The following is a 17,886-nucleotide window of genomic DNA, read 5'->3' as shown; positions in this document are numbered from 1 at the left end:
CTTTGGGTATACAGCTGTTCTGACATGTTTTTTACATCCCGATAGGTGGCTCGTACTTTCTGTTTCCACCTTGCAAAACCGACATTTATCCGATTGACTTAGTCCCGCTATTTTCGTAAAGCCATTGGTGCACTGCCTGTGATATTGGGTATTTATAATGATTAATTATTCATCACAGTTGAGCTAACATCTTCTTTGTCATTCCAGAGAGCCTTCTTTGTCTACTCCCAATCTGTCCAACTCTTTTTTAAACATCCCTGCTCTTTTATCGTTTTTTCAGTTGTCGGTGTATATCTGTTGATATCTCGTTTTACATTTTTGTCCATGTCGCCTTTCCTATTCCATCTCCAGGCGCTGCAACACGTAATCGCCGGGCACCAAAGGGGGCCTGACGATGTAGCGCGCTGAAATGGAGTACTCAGTTTTCACTGCGGTTTCTTTCTTTCTTTCTTTCTTTTTTTCTTTTTTTCTTTCTTGTTTGTTTGTCTGGGTGATATCTCAGCTATCCTTTGAGCGAGAAAGCTGAAATTTTTTGCACAATAGTGAGCAAGTGCCTCGGCAAAAGTGGTATTTTTTGTTTTTTGATTAATCAATGAATTGATTAATTACTTAATTATTTCCTTTCTCAACTTGGCAATATCTCAGGCACCTTTTGAGTTAGGAAGCTGATATTTGGACACCACAATGACCAAGTGATGTGGCTATAAAGAATATTATTTATTTATTTATTAATCAATTAATTGATTAATTATTTAATTATTTGATTAATAACCTGATAAATTTATTGTTATTAAAGTTACAGATTCGGATGAAACCGTGGTGGTTTAGGTATTCTATTAGCCAGTTGATTAATAGTTTAATTATTTTACAATTATTTTTTATTTATTTTCTTTCACATCTGGGCAATATCTTATGCTCCTTTTGAGATAGGAAGCTGATATTCGGACACGACAGTGACCAAGTGATGTGGCTATAAAGGATATATATGATTTATCGATTAATTAATTGATTGATTAGTCAATTAATCAATTACTAGCAACGGTACCCGCCCTATGGGTGGGGCTTCAATTGGGAAACCCAAATGAAAAGGCAAAATATCATAAATTGAAGGATATTTTTATTTTAAATAATTCATGTACCGTAAACATCCGTTAAATCATATCACACGCAAATCATCAAAATCTAAACAGTATCTTTAGAATTTCAATAAAAGCCACATCACTGTTCATATCGGTAAATATTATTCCATCGTGTTTCAAATCGTGATCGATATACTATAATCGTGATGATCGTGATCGATTAATCGTGTTCACAATCGCTATGTCGTATGTACTCCCGATACGTGTACCAAATTTCCGATACATGTAACTGTACCAAATCAACAGTTAAAAGGATTTTGAGCCGATAGCTGTTACGGCCTTGGCAAGATCGATGGAGACAGCGATCTGTTAGCGTATTCACCGCCCAAATAGCTATGTGGAATTCTCTCATCTAGAGATTAAACGTTACGGCTGTTACGGCCTTGGCAAGATCGATGGAGACAGCGTTTATTATACTTTTAATGAAGGACACTGTCTCAAGCCCCAGCCCCCATCACGGATGGGGCTCAGCGGTTTACCCGAGCCTGACGGCGAAGGGCAAGGTACACGCTGGCCCGTCCAGTGTAGCGCGTGCGGCGCCTTACATCGAAGGGCATTAAACGTTCATTAAACATTAAACGTTCATTAAAGGATTACGAAACGAAAAACATTATGAAATTACGTTCACACCGTCACGTCAAATACTACCGTTGATGTGCTGTTTTTGTCTTTCCCTCGCGGTCCCCATGTACTGTCTTTGTCTTTCCCTCGAGGTCCCTATGTGCTGTCTTTGTCTTTCCCTCGCGGTCCCCATGTGCTGTCTTTGTCTTTCCCTCGTGGTCCCCATGTACTGTCTTTGTCTTTCCCTCGCGGTCCCCATGTGCTGTTTTTGTCTTTCCCTCGCGGTCCCCATGTACTGTCTTTCCCTCGCGGTTCCCATGTACTGTCTTTCCCTCGCGGTCCCCATGTACTGTCTTTGTCTTTCCCTCGCGGTCCCCATGTGCTGTTTTTGTCTTTCCCTCGCGGTCCCCATGTACTGTCTTTCCCTCGCGGTCCCCATGTACTGTCTTTGTCTTTCCCTCGCGGTCCCCATGTACTGTCTTTGTCTTTCCCTCGCGGTCCCTATGTGCTGTCTTTGTCTTTCCCTCGCGGTCCCCATGTGCTGTTTTTGTCTTTCCCTCGCGGTCCCCATGTACTGTCTTTCCCTCGCGGTCCCCATGTACTGTCTTTGTCTTTCCCTCGCGGTCCCCATGTGCTGTTTTTGTCTTTCCCTCGCGGTCCCCATGTACTGTCTTTGTCTTTCCCTCGCGGTCCCTATGTGCTGTCTTTGTCTTTCCCTCGCGGTCCCCATGTGCTGTCTTTGTCTTTCCCTCGTGGTCCCCATGTACTGTCTTTGTCTTTCCCTCGCGGTCCCCATGTGCTGTTTTTGTCTTTCCCTCGCGGTCCCCATGTACTGTCTTTCCCTCGCGGTCCCCATGTACTGTCTTTCCCTCGCGGTCCCCATGTACTGTCTTTGTCTTTCCCTCGCGGTCCCCATGTGCTGTTTTTGTCTTTCCCTTGCGGTCCCCATGTACTGTCTTTCCCTCGCGGTCCCCATGTGCTGTTTTTGTCTTTCCCTCGCGGTCCCCATGTACTGTCTTTGTCTTTCCCTCGTGGTCCCCATGTACTGTCTTTGTCTTTCCCTCGCGGTCCCCATGTGCTGTTTTTGTCTTTCCCTCGCGGTCCCCATGTACTGTCTTTCCCTCGCGGTCCCCATGTACTGTCTTTGTCTTTCCCTCGCGGTTGTCAGCTCTTTCACGAGCCTCGATTCAGTATAGAAAAAAAACAAAAAAAAACAAAAAAAAAAACACATACATCGTCACAATGAGAACATCGTCACAATGGACGTTATGCGAACGTGAATGTTATGCAGGAGTCCAAACCTGAGAATACTGGAGACCAAAGCTGAAATTGGGAAAACTAAAGAGCCTATTTTACTCCCAGTGGTCCCAGGATAACCCACCCAAAATATCTTTGCGATCGGTTCAGCAGTTTTTACGGTACCTACGAACAGACGGACAGATATTTGGTGAATTATCGTAAGATTTTATTTTTCGATTAATGAATTATTTAATTATTCTTCAAGAAGTTACAGCTTCGGATGAAACGGTGGTGGTAGAGGTATACTATTAGCCAATTGATTAAGAAATTATTTCATTCTGTGCACTTGGTTGAGCTCCATCAGGCCGCTACCTCCTTCTTGTCTCGGCAGGTACATTATTGGGATGCATTGATTTTTGTAAAACATTTTGTGGATGGTGGGGAGTTTCCTTGTTTTGATATTGAGTTTAATGATTTCTGATTTTGGCTAGTTTAATATTCCGCAGCTGTACTGGAATATTGGTACTGCAAGTTGGTTTATGGCTTTGATTTTCTTCCTGAAAGATAGGTATGTTTTCAGGATCAGCCTTGTTCTACACAGGTATTCTTTGGTAATTGCTTTGCACATTTATTTGTGACATACAGACTTGGCATTTAATATGGAAAAAAATTTTTTTCTTGACTTGGGTTTACTTTCTTAACTCAGTAAGTATATCAATCTGGTGAGTTTCTTTTACACTTTGGTGATTTATTTGTTAAAAGAACCATGTCACTGATTGTCTGTCGCAGCAAGAAGTCAACAACAGGATTATATCACAGGTGGCGTGGCAAAATGTATGGACAGGTGCATTGGATGATTGGCTTCACAGTCGGGTATACAAGGGTTGTTGCGTTCTGTATTAGTGGAAAACAACTGCTGCACGTCTCCAAAGGTTATTGCCGCTTCCTCTGGAGATGGTCCGTCAACTCGACAATGCTGTTTGTCATGGAGTGGTGGCTTTACGAAATTACGGCATGAAACAGCATGCTATTGCTCGGCAGTATGGCATCACTCAAGGTCAGGTGTCAAAGATCCTGAAACGAAATGCTCAGAGGGGTGTCCCTACTCCAATACCGAGGCCAGGACGTCCCCGCAGAACCACAAGGAGGGATGATCGCCAGCTGCACTGGTTAGTCCGCAATGGCCGTACCAAGTCAGCTAATCGGCTTGGGGCTGAGTGGCAGCAACTGGCAAATGTGCCTGTATCCAGAAGGCTATTCAACCAACGACTGGTTCAAGCAGGCTATCATGCCAGGCGTCCCCTGCCACGCCTGCCATTTACCCACACCCAGCCAACTGGCATGGTGAAAGCCACGCCTGACCAGACAACACCACCATCGCCGATTGCAGTGGGCCAGAGAGCACCGTCAATGGCAGCCAGGGGACTGGAATCACGTGATCTTCAGTGACGAGTCTAGATTTCTGGTCTATCGTCAAGATGGCCACGTCTGAGTGCGCAGACAAGTGCATGAAGCCTACAACAAAGATTGTATAGTGCCAAGAGTCCAAGCTGGAGGTGGTGGGGTGACCGTTTGGGCTGCTTTTCATGCAGGGGGCAAAACTGACCTGGTTGTTCTGAATGGAAACCTGAACCAGTTCAAGTACAGGGCCATTCTGGAAGAAACATTGCTTCCAATTGCTCGTGCAGCCTTTCGAGGAAACTTTGTCTTCCAAGATGACAATGCATGGCCTCATCGTGCTCGCATGATCCAACACTTTCTTGCTGACCGTGGTGTAGAGCATATGGAGTGGCCTGCCATGTCCCCGGATATGAATCCGATAGAGAACTTGTGGGCAGAATTAACGCGTCAAATCGACCACTTGGACCAGCAGCCGACCTCTGTGCGTGAATTACAGCAGGCTATTGTCACTGCATGGCAAGCAATTCCTGTCCAAACCTTGGCAAATCTCGTGAACAGCATGCCTCAACGTGTACGTGCTCTCCTGAATGCTCGTGGGGGTTACACGAAGTACTGAACTGTAATTTTACTGTCCGTAATCCCAGTCGTAATTTACCTTTTGTTTTTGTAAAAAAAAATTTTGGCTAATGTGCAAAATAAAGAGATACTTCTGGAAAACGTACAGAGGTTTAACACAGTACTGTCCATGAATTGAGTTCGATATCAGTTTACATCACTTTCAAGGATCAATTTATTTGTTTCGAAATGTCAAATGTGGTTTTTGTTTCTTTTAAAGGTCACATTAACAAAATCTCGAATAATTTCAACATAATTCCAATGAACTTTTGGTTCTAAGACATCTTGAAAAGTAAGTTCACCCCCACAAAAAAAATATTCCATATTAAATGCCAAGTCTGTATTTGCTGGCCCTCTTCTACTCCGAGGTATTTGTATGATGCTTCGTTGTCTAGCTTCTGTATTGTTGTATTCGTGTCAATGTTTATGTTGTCCGTTTTTGTTGGTCAACCTTGAAAATCACAAGAAACTCATTTTGCAATAAATGTTCGTTTTCCATTAATCTACCAACACTTTCTAAAATCCAAACTCATCCTTCCCCTCCTAAATTCCCTCCTCACCCATCCCTTTAAAATCTCCCCCCTTGCCCATCCCCTCATAAACTCCCCCTTCCCTCCTCCCCTCCCAAACTCCCCCCTTGCCCCTCTCCTCCTAAACTCCCCCCTCACCCCTCCCCTCCAAAACTCCACCCTCACCCTCCCCTCCTAAATACCCCCCTCACCCCTCCATTTCAAAACTCCCCCTCCCCTTCAAATCACCCCACCTTCCTTTTTTCTCCAATTCTCCCCTCTCACCCCTCCTCAAAGCGTCCTCCCCACTTCCTCTCCCTTCCAACTCTTACCTCCATCTCCTCCAACCTTCTTCTTTGCTCTGCCCCCTCTCTCTTGCTCACTCTCTTGCTCACTCTTGCTCACGCTCTCTTGCTCACAAAAACTCTCTTGCTCACTCTCCCTGCACTGCCCTCTCTCCACCCCACCCAAAGGAGTACCTCTGGCTATGGCTTCCTTTTCTCTCCCACCTCTTGTTCATATGTGTGTTGTACCGTCCACCAAACAGTGATGACTCCATCTACATCTCGCTGTCTGACATGGACCAACTTCTATCTACTCATCCCAACTCTCTCTTCCTCATATGTGGTGATTTCAATTGTCACCATGCCAGTTGGCTGGGTGTGGGTACCTCTCTCACCAGCCATGGCTCCTCAGCAAAGGACTTCTGCGACTCACTGGGGCTGACACAATCTGTCAATTTCCCAACCCGGATCTCAGTCAACGGAGCATCTTCTCTTCTGGACTTGGTTATGACAAACTTCCCTGCAAATGTCTGCTGCTCTTCTTCTGCTCCAATCGGTTCATCTGACCATATGCTTGTTAAAGTGGACGTCTCTCTGGCCATTCTCAGAGAGCCTCCTCAACGTTGACAAGTCTGGCATTTCACTCAGGCCAACTGGCACGGTCTTCAAGCAGCCATAAATCATGGATTGGTCTCCCATCTCTACTGCCTCTGACATCAGCTCATCCTGGGAATTCTTCCAAACTAAACTGCTCTCTCTCATGCACAGACTTATCCCATCCTGTCTTCAGTTGTCATACCCTTCCTCCCGTCCGTGGTACACGGAATCTTGTGGTGAGGCAGTTGCCCTGAAACAACTTGCCTTCGCCTCCTGGACGGGAAATCCAACGGAAGGCAACCTCATTTCCTTTCACAAAGCCCGGAACAAGTGTGTGTCCACCCTCAGGAGAGCCAGGAAACAATATCTCTCTACTCTCAAGAGTGAACTCTCAAACCTGTCTCCGTCTTCCAAATCCTGGGGGCGTCCTGTCAAATCTGTTTCTGGTGTTTGTCCCCCTCCATCCCCTCCCTTACCTCAAATGGCTACACAGCTGACCCCGCACGTGAAAAAGCTGAATGCTTCAACTCTGTGTTTGCCTCAAAATCTTGTGTTCCAAACCCGTCTCTCTCTGTACCCCACCGTACCCAGTCGTACCCAGCTGCTCCTGGACTCTGTATCCTTCTCTCCTGACAAGGTGGAGAAGTTTCTGTCAATCCTCGACTCTGATTCTGCAACTGGACCTGACGGCATCAACCCACGGGTCCTAAAATCCTGCTCTGCCGCTCTTTCACACCCTCTCTCTGTTCTCTTCACCCTCTCTTTTGCTCAAGGTCATCTGCCTACGGCTTGTAAATCAGCCAACATTACCGCTGTACACAATAAATGTGCAAAAACAGATCCTAGCAACTACAGACCAATCAGCCTGCTCCCAATTATCAGCAAAGTCATGGAATCCATCATTGCTTCAGATATTAAATCCTTCCTCTTCTCCAATGGCTTGATCTCTGATCATCAATTTGGATTCAGACCAGGTCACTATACTCTGGACATGCTGCTTCTGCTGTCTCAACAATGGATGGAGGTCCTCAATGTCAAACAGTAAATTAGAGCGGTCTCCTTTGACATATCACGTGCCTTCGATACGGTCTGGCACCCCGCTCTGCTCACCAAACTCTCATCCTATGGTATCCATGGAAATCTCCACGCATGGCTTGTGGACTTCCTCTCTGGTTGTAATCAACGTGTGGCCCTGAATGGATTTCTCTCATCTCCCCTTCCTGTTCAGGCTGGAGTTCCCCAAGGCAGTGTTCCGGGCCCTGTGATTTTTCTGGTCTTTATCAATGATCTCTCTGACTCTCTTGAAAGTCCTCTCTCTCTTTGCTGATGACTCCACTCTCTGCCGCTCCATGCCTCATCCCTCAGAACGGCAGGCTGCATCCTCCTCACTCTCTACAGACCTGGTCAAAATCACAGACTGGTCAAACAAGTGGAACATGTCTTTCAATCCTGACAAATCTCACACTCTCACTATGTCTCTTCGAAAAGACTGACAGGACAACCCTCCCATCGACTTTCTCAACAATCCTCTCCAAGAAGTTCTGTCACTCAAGCTTTTGGGTCTCACTATCTGCCATGATCTTTCCTGGGAAAAACACATTTCCAAGCTGGCCTCCAAAGCCAGTCTTCGACTGGGCATTGTCCGTCGTGCGAAGTCCTTCCTTGGCACACCTGAGCTCCTCACCACATACAAGGCTTTCAACTGCAGCTCAATCTTGTAATCATTCACAATTCACAATTCAGCTTTGTAAATCATTCACAATGTTGTAAATGTTGTAAAGTTGTAAATCATTCACAATTCAGCTTTGGCTGCGACGAATTGATAATAAAACCATGATTGATTGATTGATTGATCAATGGAATACTGCTCTCCCCTCTGGGCTGGTGCTCCTGCCTCACCTTGCTCGTCTTCACGCTGTTGAAACCAAAGCTTTCAGAATGATTGGAATCTCCCGCAATGAAGCCGATTGTGAGGGCCTTTCACACGCTCACCGCAGGCAGGTTGGTGGTCTTTCTGTCTTCTACCGACTCCTCTCTGGCCTATCCTCCCCAGCCCTGTCTGTGCTCTGTCCCCCAAGTATGCCTTCAAGTCGCAGAAGATCTGCCTGCATCCCTCTTCTGGTGAAACTGCCAAAATCAAGACTCTCTGCTCACCTTCACTCTTTCATTCCTCTTTTCTCCCACCTCTGGAACAAACTCCCTCCCTCTCTTCAATCCCACTCCTCCCTCCAGGTCTTTAAAACAGCTGTTCACCACCATCTCTTATCTTCTCCCATCCAAAACCTTGATCTTTTCTACCTCCGTTAATTCACCCCAGATCCACTTTTCTGAAATACCAAATTCTTTCCTGGAAGTGCCAGCAGTGACCCTGTTTTTTGTTTTTTTTAACCTCTTCCACCCCAACCTCCCTTACCACACCTCCTCCCCCCAAGCCCTTTACCTCCCACAGATCTCCCGATGTCCCTGCTCTGAAATCTTGTACTTGTGTGCTTCCCCCTCTCTCCCCATCTTGTCTCCCGCTCCCTTTATTTCGTCTTATGTGTCCGTTTGTGTTTTTTGTTTGTTTGTTTGTTTGTTTTTGTTATTAATGTTAGCTCTTACACGAGCCTCGATCTTGTATAAAAAAAAGAAGAAAAAAAAACCTTGTATGAATGTGCACTTGTCACACTTATCCAAGCCAAATTCCATTTGAATGTCTTCAGAGTAATATTTCACTAATTTGAGTTGTTCTGACAATGTTTCGTCGGTTGGTTCAAATATTTAAATCATCCATGTAAAGTAGACGTGTCACATTTTTTGTCTCTTTGAGCATTCTCATATTTGGTGTGAGGTGTATCCATGTCCTTGCTCATTAATAAGGTTGCTCAGTGGTTCCAGGGCCAGGCACACCAGGAGGGGTGCAAGGCTGTCTCTCTGGAAGATTCCTCGACGGATCTTCACTCCTGGTATTTCGATCTCTCCTTCCGAATGCTGTAATGTCAATGTGGTATTCCAAAACCCCATTGCTGAGTCTATCAGTTTGATTATTTGGGGGTTGATCTTGTACAATTGCATGCATTTTATCATCCATGAATGTGGGACAACATCAAAGGCTTTTCTGTAGTCTATCCATGCTGTGGATAGTTTTGTTCTTCTTGTATTGCAATTTTCCAGGATGGCCTTGTTTAGTAAAAGGTGGTCTATCGTTCCATGGCATCCTCTTTTACCTCTCTTCTGTTCCGCCTTTCAGCAGAACAGAAGGGAGGTCTCGGCCAGTTACGATACAGCCGACCACCAGTGACGTAGCCAGACATCGGTCAGCCGTCCGTCCCATACATCACCGTACTCACTCAGCTCACTGGAAATAGCCGTATTTCATGTTTTTATATTTTGTTTGAGAAATAAAATTGTATTCCTTGGACTATTGTGAGTATCTTGCTTCTGGAAGCATTTGAACTCCCGATGTATCATGGAGCTATTCCTCTTTTCAAGTTCCAATGTGTCTTCATTGGCTAAACTCCATGAGTAAACAGTCAGCCGAGCTTTCAGGCAGTGGGAACAGCTTGTGCACTGAATTATTGACTCTTTTGTTGCCCTACAGGTGCCTCGTGGATCATACCGTCAAGCGGCTTCCGTCCAGCAACGTGCTGAGCAAACATTATGCCGTGCAGGTCTTCAAGTTCCTCGGAAAAGAGACCACGGTGAGAGCGGTCGTGCTCGTGGTGGCCCTTCCTCGCGTGACCATTACTCGTGGCTCTTTGTCCTGGAGCGTGGTTCCCCCTGAGCAATGCGTTTGGACTTCCTATTCACATTGAACGTGGCTGCTTTACACATGGTGTTTCAAAAGAAATCCAACACCTCTTTTTTTTTTCTTTTTTTTTTTCTTTTTTTCTTTTTTTGTATACAAGATCGAGGCTCGTGAAAGAGCGAACATTAATCACACAGAAAGACAAACAGACACATAAAACAAATAACATCGGGAGCGGTAGACAAGATGGGGAGAGAGGGGGAAGGACACAAACACAACATTTGAGAGCAGGGACCGAGAGACATGGAGACATCGAGAGATCTGTGGGAGGGAGAGGGCTTTGGGGGGGAGGCATGTGAAGGGGGGCGGGGGGGGTGGGAGAGGTATAAACATATGGACACTGCCAGGATTTCCAGGAAAGAAGTTGGAATTTCAAACAAGGTGGATCTGGGGTGAATTAGTGGGGGTAGAAAAGATCAAGGTTATGGATGGGGGAAGATAAGAGATGGTGGTGAACAGCTGTTTTAAAGACCTGGAGGGAGGAGAGGGATTGAAGGGAGTGTGGGAGTTTGTTCCACAGGCGGGAGAAAAGAGGAATGAAAGAGTGAAGGTGAGCAGAGAGCCGAGATTTCGGCAGTTTAACCATCAGAGGGTTGCTGGCAGATCTTGTGCGACCTGTAGGAATATTTGGGGGACAGAGCACAGAGAGAGCTGGGGGAGCAAGGCCGAGAGTAGTCGGTAGAAGACAGAAAGACCACCTACCTGCCTGCGGTGAGTGAGTGAAAGGCCCTCAGAGATAGCTTCATCGCGGGAGATTCCAATGATTTTGAAAGCTTTGGATTCAACAGCGTGAAGCCGAGCCAGGTGTGAGGCAGGAGCACCAGCCCATAGGGGAGAACAGTATTCCATTGAGCTGCGGATGAAAGCCTTGTATGTGGTGAGGAGCTCAGGTGTGCCGAGGAAGGACTTCGCACGACGGAGGATGCCCAGTCGGCGACTGGCTTTGGAGGCCAGCTTGGAAATGTGGTTTTCCCAAGAAAGATCATGGCAGAAAGTGAGACCCAAAAGCTTGAGCGACAGAACTTCTTGGAGAGGATTGTTGAGAAAGTAGATGGGAGGGTTGTCCAGTCGATCTTTTCGGAGAGACATAGTAAGAGAGTGAGATTTGTCAGGATTGAAAGACATGTTCCACTTGTTTGACCAGTCTGTGATTTTGTCCAGGTCTTCAGAGAGTGAGGAGGCTGCAGACTGCCGATCTGAGGGAAGAGGAACGGAGCGGCAGAGAGTGGAGTCATCAGCAAAGAGATAGAGAGGATTTTCCAGAGAGTCAGAGAGATCATTGATAAAGACCAGAAAAAGCACAGGGCCCAGCACACTTCCTTGGGGAACTCCAGCCTGAACAGGAAGGGGAGATGAGAGAAATCCATTCAGGGCCACACGTTGACTACGACCAGAGAGGAAGTCCGCAAGCCATGCATGGAGATTTCCATGGATACCATAGGAGGAGAGTTTGGTGAGCAGAGCTGGGTGCCAGACCGTATCAAAGGCCCGTGATATGTCAAGGGAGACAGCTCTGATTTCCTGTTTGGCATTGAGGACCTCCATCCATTGTTGAGACAGCAGAAGCAGCATGTCCAGAGTAGAGTGACCTGGTCTGAAACGAAATTGATGATCAGAGATCAAGCCATTGGAGAAGAGGAAAGATTTCATATCCGAAGCAATGATGGATTCCATGACTTTGCTGATAATTGGGAGCAGGCTGATTGGTCTGTAGTTGCAAGGATCTGTTTTTGCACCTTTTTTGTGTAAAGCGGTAATGTTAGCTGATTTCCAGGATGCTGGCAGATGACCTTGAGCAAAAGATAGGGTGAAAAGAACAGAGAGAGGGTGAGATAGAGCGGCAGAGCAGGATTTTAGGACCCGTGGGCTGATGCCGTCTGGTCCAGTTGCAGAATCAGAGTCGAGGTTTGACAAAAACTCCTCCACCTTGTCAGGAGAGAAGGACACAGAGTCCAGGAGCAGTTGGGTTCGACTGGGAAAGGTGGGAACAGAGAGAGATGGGTTTGGGACTAAGGATTTTGAGGCGAACACAGAGTTGAGGCATTCGGCTTTGTCACGTGCGATGTCAACTGTGTGGCCATTTGAGGTAAGGGAGGGGATGGAGGGGGAACAAACACCAGAAACGGATTTGACCAGACGCCACCAGGATTTGGAGGAAGGAGACAGGTTTGAGAGTTCATTCTTGAGTGAGGAGAGATAGTGCTTCCTGGCACTCCTGAGGGTAGACACACACTTGTTCCGAGCTTGGTGGAAGGAACTGAGATTGCCTTCAGTTGGATTAGCCTTCCAAGAGGCAAAGGCAAGTTGTTTCAGGGCAACTGCCTCACCACAAGATTCAGTGTACCATGGACGGGAGGAAGGGTAAGACAATTGAAGGCGAGATGGGATAAATCTGTGCATGAGAGAGATCAGTTTGCTTTGGAAGAATTCCCAGGAAGAATTGATGTCAGAGGCAGTGGAGATGGAAGACCAATCCAGACGATTGATGGCTGCTTGAAGACCGTCCCAGTCGGCCTGAGTGAAATGCCAGACTCGTCGATGCTGAGGAGGCTCTCTGAGAATGGCCAGAGAGATGTCCACTTTGACAAGCACATGATCAGAAGAACCGATTGGAGCAGAAGAAGAGCAGCAGACATTAGCAGGGAAGTTTGTCATAACCAAGTCTAGAAGAGAAGATACTCCATTGGCTGAGATCCGGGTCGGGAAATTGACAGATTGTGTCAATCCCAGTGAGTCATAGAAGTCCTTTGCTGAGGTGCCATGACTGGTGAGAGAGGAACCCACACCCAACCAGGTGGCATGATGACAGTTGAAGTCACCACATATGAGGAAGAGAGAGTTGGGATGAGTGGATAGAAGTTGGTCCATGTTGTCAGACAGTGAAATGTAGATGGAGTCATCACTGTTTGGGGGACGGTACAGAACACATATGAACAAAAGGTGGGAGCAGAGAGGAAGCCGTAACCAGAGGTACTCCTGCGGGTGAGGAGGAAAGAGGGCAGTGCAAGGAGAGTGAGGAAGAGAGTTTTTGACAAAGATAGCCACCCCACCACCAGGCCGAGGCTCAGGTCTATCATACCGGAGGAGGGAGTAACCAGGAAGAGATATTAAGGAATCAGAGACATCTTGAAGGAGGAAAGTCTCTGTTAAGCAGATCAAGTCTGGATTGTCAGAAGCAACCTGTATGGAGAGATCAGTCAGGTTTGAGCGAAGGCCCCGGATGTTTGAGGTCCATACCGTTAATGAAGAGAGAGGGGGAGCATCGGGTACAGGACAGGGGAGGGGAGGAGTAGGGTAAGATGAAGGATGAGAGGGGGAGGTAGGGAGAGCAGTTGATAGTGTGTCAGATGTTGCAGAAGAGTTCCAAGAAAGGGAAGGATGAGGAGGATGAAAGGTTTGATGGTGAAGGGATGAGGCACAGTGAGGGGTTGTTTTAGGGGGGGCAGAGGAAAGTAGAAGGTTTGGGGGGGTGGAGGTATGAGATAGAAGGGAGACGAAGTGGGGAGGAGGCAGCTTGGAGGAGGAGGGGGGAGGAGGGAGAATTGGAGAGGAATGTTATGGGGGGAGAATTGAATGGGAGGGATTGGGGGGAAGTTTTGAAGGGGAGGAGTGAGGGGGGAGTTTAGGAGGGGAGGGGCAAGGGGGGAGTTTTGGAGGGAAGGGGGAAGTTTAGAAGTGGAGGGGCAAGGGGGGAGTTTAGGAGTGTAGGGGCAAGGGGGGGATTTGGAGGTGAGGGGCAAGGGGGGAGTTTAGGAGGGGAAGGGCAAGGGGGGAGATCAGGAGTGGAGGGGCAAGGGGGGGGATTAGGAGGGGAGGGGCAAAGGGGGAGTTTAGGAGGGGAAGGGCAAGGGGGGAGTTCAGGAGTGGAGGGGCAAGGGGGGAGTTTGAGTGGAGGGGCAAGGGGGTAGTTTAGGAGTGTAGGTGCAAGGGGGGGGGATTTGGATGGGAGGGGCAAGAGGGGAGTTTAGAAAGTGGATGATTCATGAAAGACGAACATTGATAACAAATTGGGTTTGTTGTGATTTTCAAGTTAGCAATCCGATTCAGAACGATGGAGGAGGGATGGAATGAATGTGAATTTAGACCATGTAGTGAGGGAGACGTATAAGATATTGAATTTCTTTTTTTTGAAGTGGAATGAGTTGGAGAGGAAATTGAGAAAAGCCTTTTAAATAGGAAGAAAAACAGCGTGTTGTAATATACCACTGAATAAAACACAGAAGGGGAAAGGTTAAACATATTTAAATAATATTTAAACAGAACTGTGAACAATCTTATATGCACAAAAATACCTACGGGGGGAGAGCCGAGAGGGACCACCACGAGTCACGTGAACAGGGCAAACGGTGGATGGCAAGGAGATAATGGGGGCGGGGCGAACAGCACACCTGGACAGAAAATACAGGATGAGACAACAGTACACGTGGAGAAAATAAAATAAATGTTTTTGTTTTTTTTGTTGTTTTTTTTGGGGGGGGGGGGGGGTGGGGATTTAGAACGTTAGACAGAGTATTATGTTCGGGGTAGAAGGGAAAAAACTAAGAGCCAAGCAAAACACGCTTAAGTTAACAAAACACCGATGGGGGTACATCTACAAGGCCACACACGAGGAGCAGAATACGATTAATTAATTACGAGTTACAGGAAATTCAAACCAAAACTAACTATAATCAAACAATATCGCATGGACGATAAAATAACGAGTTGAAATTTGACAATCTATCTGGGGAAATGGGGGAGAAACACGTGGTCGAAGAACGAACGAACGAATAAGAATGAATAAACGAATGAGCACAGAGAAGGTAATGTCTTATTTTTTTTGTTTTTTTGAGTTGAGATTTACATAAGGAAGTAGGCTATGGGGTGAAGAGACTGCGAAAACAGAGAACGAAAGTTATTGGATCACAAACGACAGACCGCTGAGAGAAAAACAAAGCCTCAAGGTTGTACAGTGTACACTGTACAAGGCCTCAAGACGACACGAATTAACACGATTTTCAATACAGGTATGAAAGATTTGCACCGAAAATCTTTGTCGGGACAATATACGTACATACACCATAAAATAAATACAGTTTTAACGAAAATACAAAATGGGAACAATTACTTAACTTCGATTTCGATGGAGAGCGTGTGGAGCTGCGAAAAAACGAACCCTCGCCAGCAAGACCGGAAACCAGTCTTGTGCAAAAAGACCAGTCTTTCAGAGAAAAGTATAAATTTTCAAATCTACAACAAAGGCATGTCGGCGGTAACAGAAGATTTGATTTTGAGAAGTATTGAAAAGTTGCAGAACAGTTCGTTTTAAGATAAACAAACACGAAACACAAGTATTTCATTGAGTGCACTGTTACTTTTAACAACCTGAACTCGTGAATACTTTGCTCACAAATTTTCCTTTACTTTGATTTCTCATCAGTGGTTTTTAATAATTCAGGAATGAATGAATCCACGAAAGGACCCACGAGGTTGGCCACCTGCAAGGGGAAAAACAATGATTCAAATTGTAAAAGATGCTGACGGATGCACAAGGGAGTCGGTTGCAGTTGTTCAGAACCAAACGATCGTTCATTTTAAAATTAAACACAAATGGTAAGAACTGTGCAGGTCTTCAGTTCACCAAGGCTTTCTGCTCCCACCCACAAAGCTATACTCACCACCGCTATACTCACCAGTGTATCTGTGTGTGTGTGTGTCTGTGTGTGTGTCTGTGTGTGTGTGTCTGTGTGTGTGTGTGTCTGTATGTGTGTGTCTATGTGTGTCTGTATGTGTGTGTGTCTATGTGTGTCTGTATGTGTGTGTGTCTGTGTGTGTCTGTATGTGTGTGTGTCTGTGTGTGTGTGTCTGTGTGTCTGGACCATAACTTTTTTACCATTTGAGTTTTGTCATCAAATTTTCAACAAAGAATTATTGTAAGAATATGGAGAAGGCAAATTAATAATTTGGCCTTTCCGCCTCCGTTTTTCCAGTCACATAAAATCGTCAATTTTCATCTGATTGACCTGAAATTTTAGGAATTTGCATATCCGGTCACGGAATTGGTTCACTAATCCAAAGCGAGAAGGTGATTATTTTTTAGATCTTAAGCTTAAAGCTAAAGGTTACATAAAATCATCAATTTTAATTTTGTATTTTTTTTTAAACTGTTTTCGATATTTTGAGAATATGGAAGAAGAAGTGTGAATACAAATGAACGTGGGCGGGGTTTGCATTTCCCGATGCTGCTCGTTTTGTTTTGTTTTCTTTTTTTTTCTTCCATTAATGACGCATTTGTTTGTAATGGAGAGGAAATTCAGATCCCGTGTGATGATGATCCATCTACAAATTCTCTCTGATCAGATGTAGTAACATACTGACACCGAAGCATCTTCCTGAGCAAGGGTTGCACTGGGTGGTTTGCCATTGCCTTCCCAGCAGTAGTTGGGGCAGGTAATTTTTCATTGATGAATCACTCTGCCTGTGAAACACCAGGATGACAGTTTATAGCTGGGTCGGGATTCGAACCTTGGCGAGACAGCTTGGAGGTGAGTGTTCATACCTCCTCCATTCTATCCTGCCAGCCCCCATCTATAAATTACATGGGAATAAAGGAAGCATTGTTGAACTAACAATGGATGGAGGTCCTCAACGCCAAACAGGAAATTAGAGCTGTCTCCCTTGACATTTCACGTGCCTTCGATACGGTCTGGCACCCCGCTCTGCTCACCAAACTCTCCTCCTTTGGTATCCATGGAAATCTCCACGCATGGCTGGTGGACTTCCTCTCTGGTCGTAGTCAACGTGTGGCCCTGAATGGGTTTCTCTCATCTCCTCTTCCTGTTCAGGCTGGAGTTCCCCAAGGTAGTGTTCTGGGCCCTGTGCTTTTTCTGGTCTTCATCAATGATCTCTCTGACTCTCTTGAAAATCCTCTCTATCTCTTTGCTGACGACTCTACTCTCTGTCGCTCCATTCCTCATCCCTCAGATCGGCAGTCTGCAGCCTCCTCACTCTCTGCAGACCTGGACAAAATCACAGACTGGTCAAACAAGTGGAACATGTCTTTCAATCCTGACAAATCTCACACTCTTACAATGTCTCTCCGAAAGGACCGACTGGACAACCCTCCCATCTACTTTCTCAACAATCCTCTCCAAGAAGTTCTGTCGCTCAAGCTTTTGGGTCTCACTTTCTGCCATGATCTTTCTTGGGAAAACCACATTTCCAAGCTGGCCTCCAAAGCCAGTCGCCGACTGGGCATCCTCCGTCGTGCGAAGTCCTTCCTTGGCACACCTGAGCTCCTCACCACATACAAGGCTTTCATCCGCAGCTCAATGGAATACTGTTCCCCCCTCTGGGCTGGTGCTCCTGCCTCACACCTTGCTCGGCTTCACGCTGTTGAGGCCAAAGCTTTCAGAATCATTGGAATCTCCTGCGATGTAGTCAACGCCGAGGGCCTTTCACTCACTCACCGCAGGCAGGTTGGTGGTCTTTCTGTCTTATACCGACTCCTCTCCGGCCTTGCTCCCCCAGCTCTCTCTGTGCTCTGTCCCCCCAATATTCCTTCAGGTCGCACAAGATCTGCCTGCAACCCTCTTATGGTTAAACTGCCAAAGTCTAGGCTCTCTGCTCACCTTCACTCTTTCATTCCCCCTTTCTCCCGCCTCTGGAACAAACTCCCCCACTCCCTTCAATCCCACTCCTCCCTCCGGGTCTTTAAAACAGCTGTTCACCACCATCTCTTATCTTCCCCCATCGAAAACCTTGATCTTTTCTAC

General features: G+C 46.3%; 1 protein-coding gene across 2 annotated transcripts in view; it reads left to right on the top strand.

Moving 5' to 3' along the window:
• The window catches only part of OIT3 (oncoprotein induced transcript 3), a 198,614-nt gene that overhangs the window by 178,963 nt on the left and 1,765 nt on the right, over positions 1 to 17,886 (top strand). For both annotated transcript variants that reach the window (XM_068125476.2, XM_068125477.2), the window contains exon 9: positions 9,926 to 10,025. In XM_068125476.2, coding sequence (XP_067981577.2) covers positions 9,926 to 10,025 — 100 coding nt within the window. The remainder of the gene's footprint in view (positions 1 to 9,925; positions 10,026 to 17,886) is intronic.

The sequence above is a fragment of the Myxine glutinosa genome, chromosome 8 (genome assembly GCF_964187855.1).
Source record: "Myxine glutinosa chromosome 8, kmMyxGlut1.1, whole genome shotgun sequence".
Taxonomy (NCBI): Eukaryota; Metazoa; Chordata; class Myxini; order Myxiniformes; family Myxinidae; genus Myxine; species Myxine glutinosa.
Note: the sequence above shows the minus strand (reverse complement) of the source record. Positions and strands in the feature narration are given on the sequence as shown.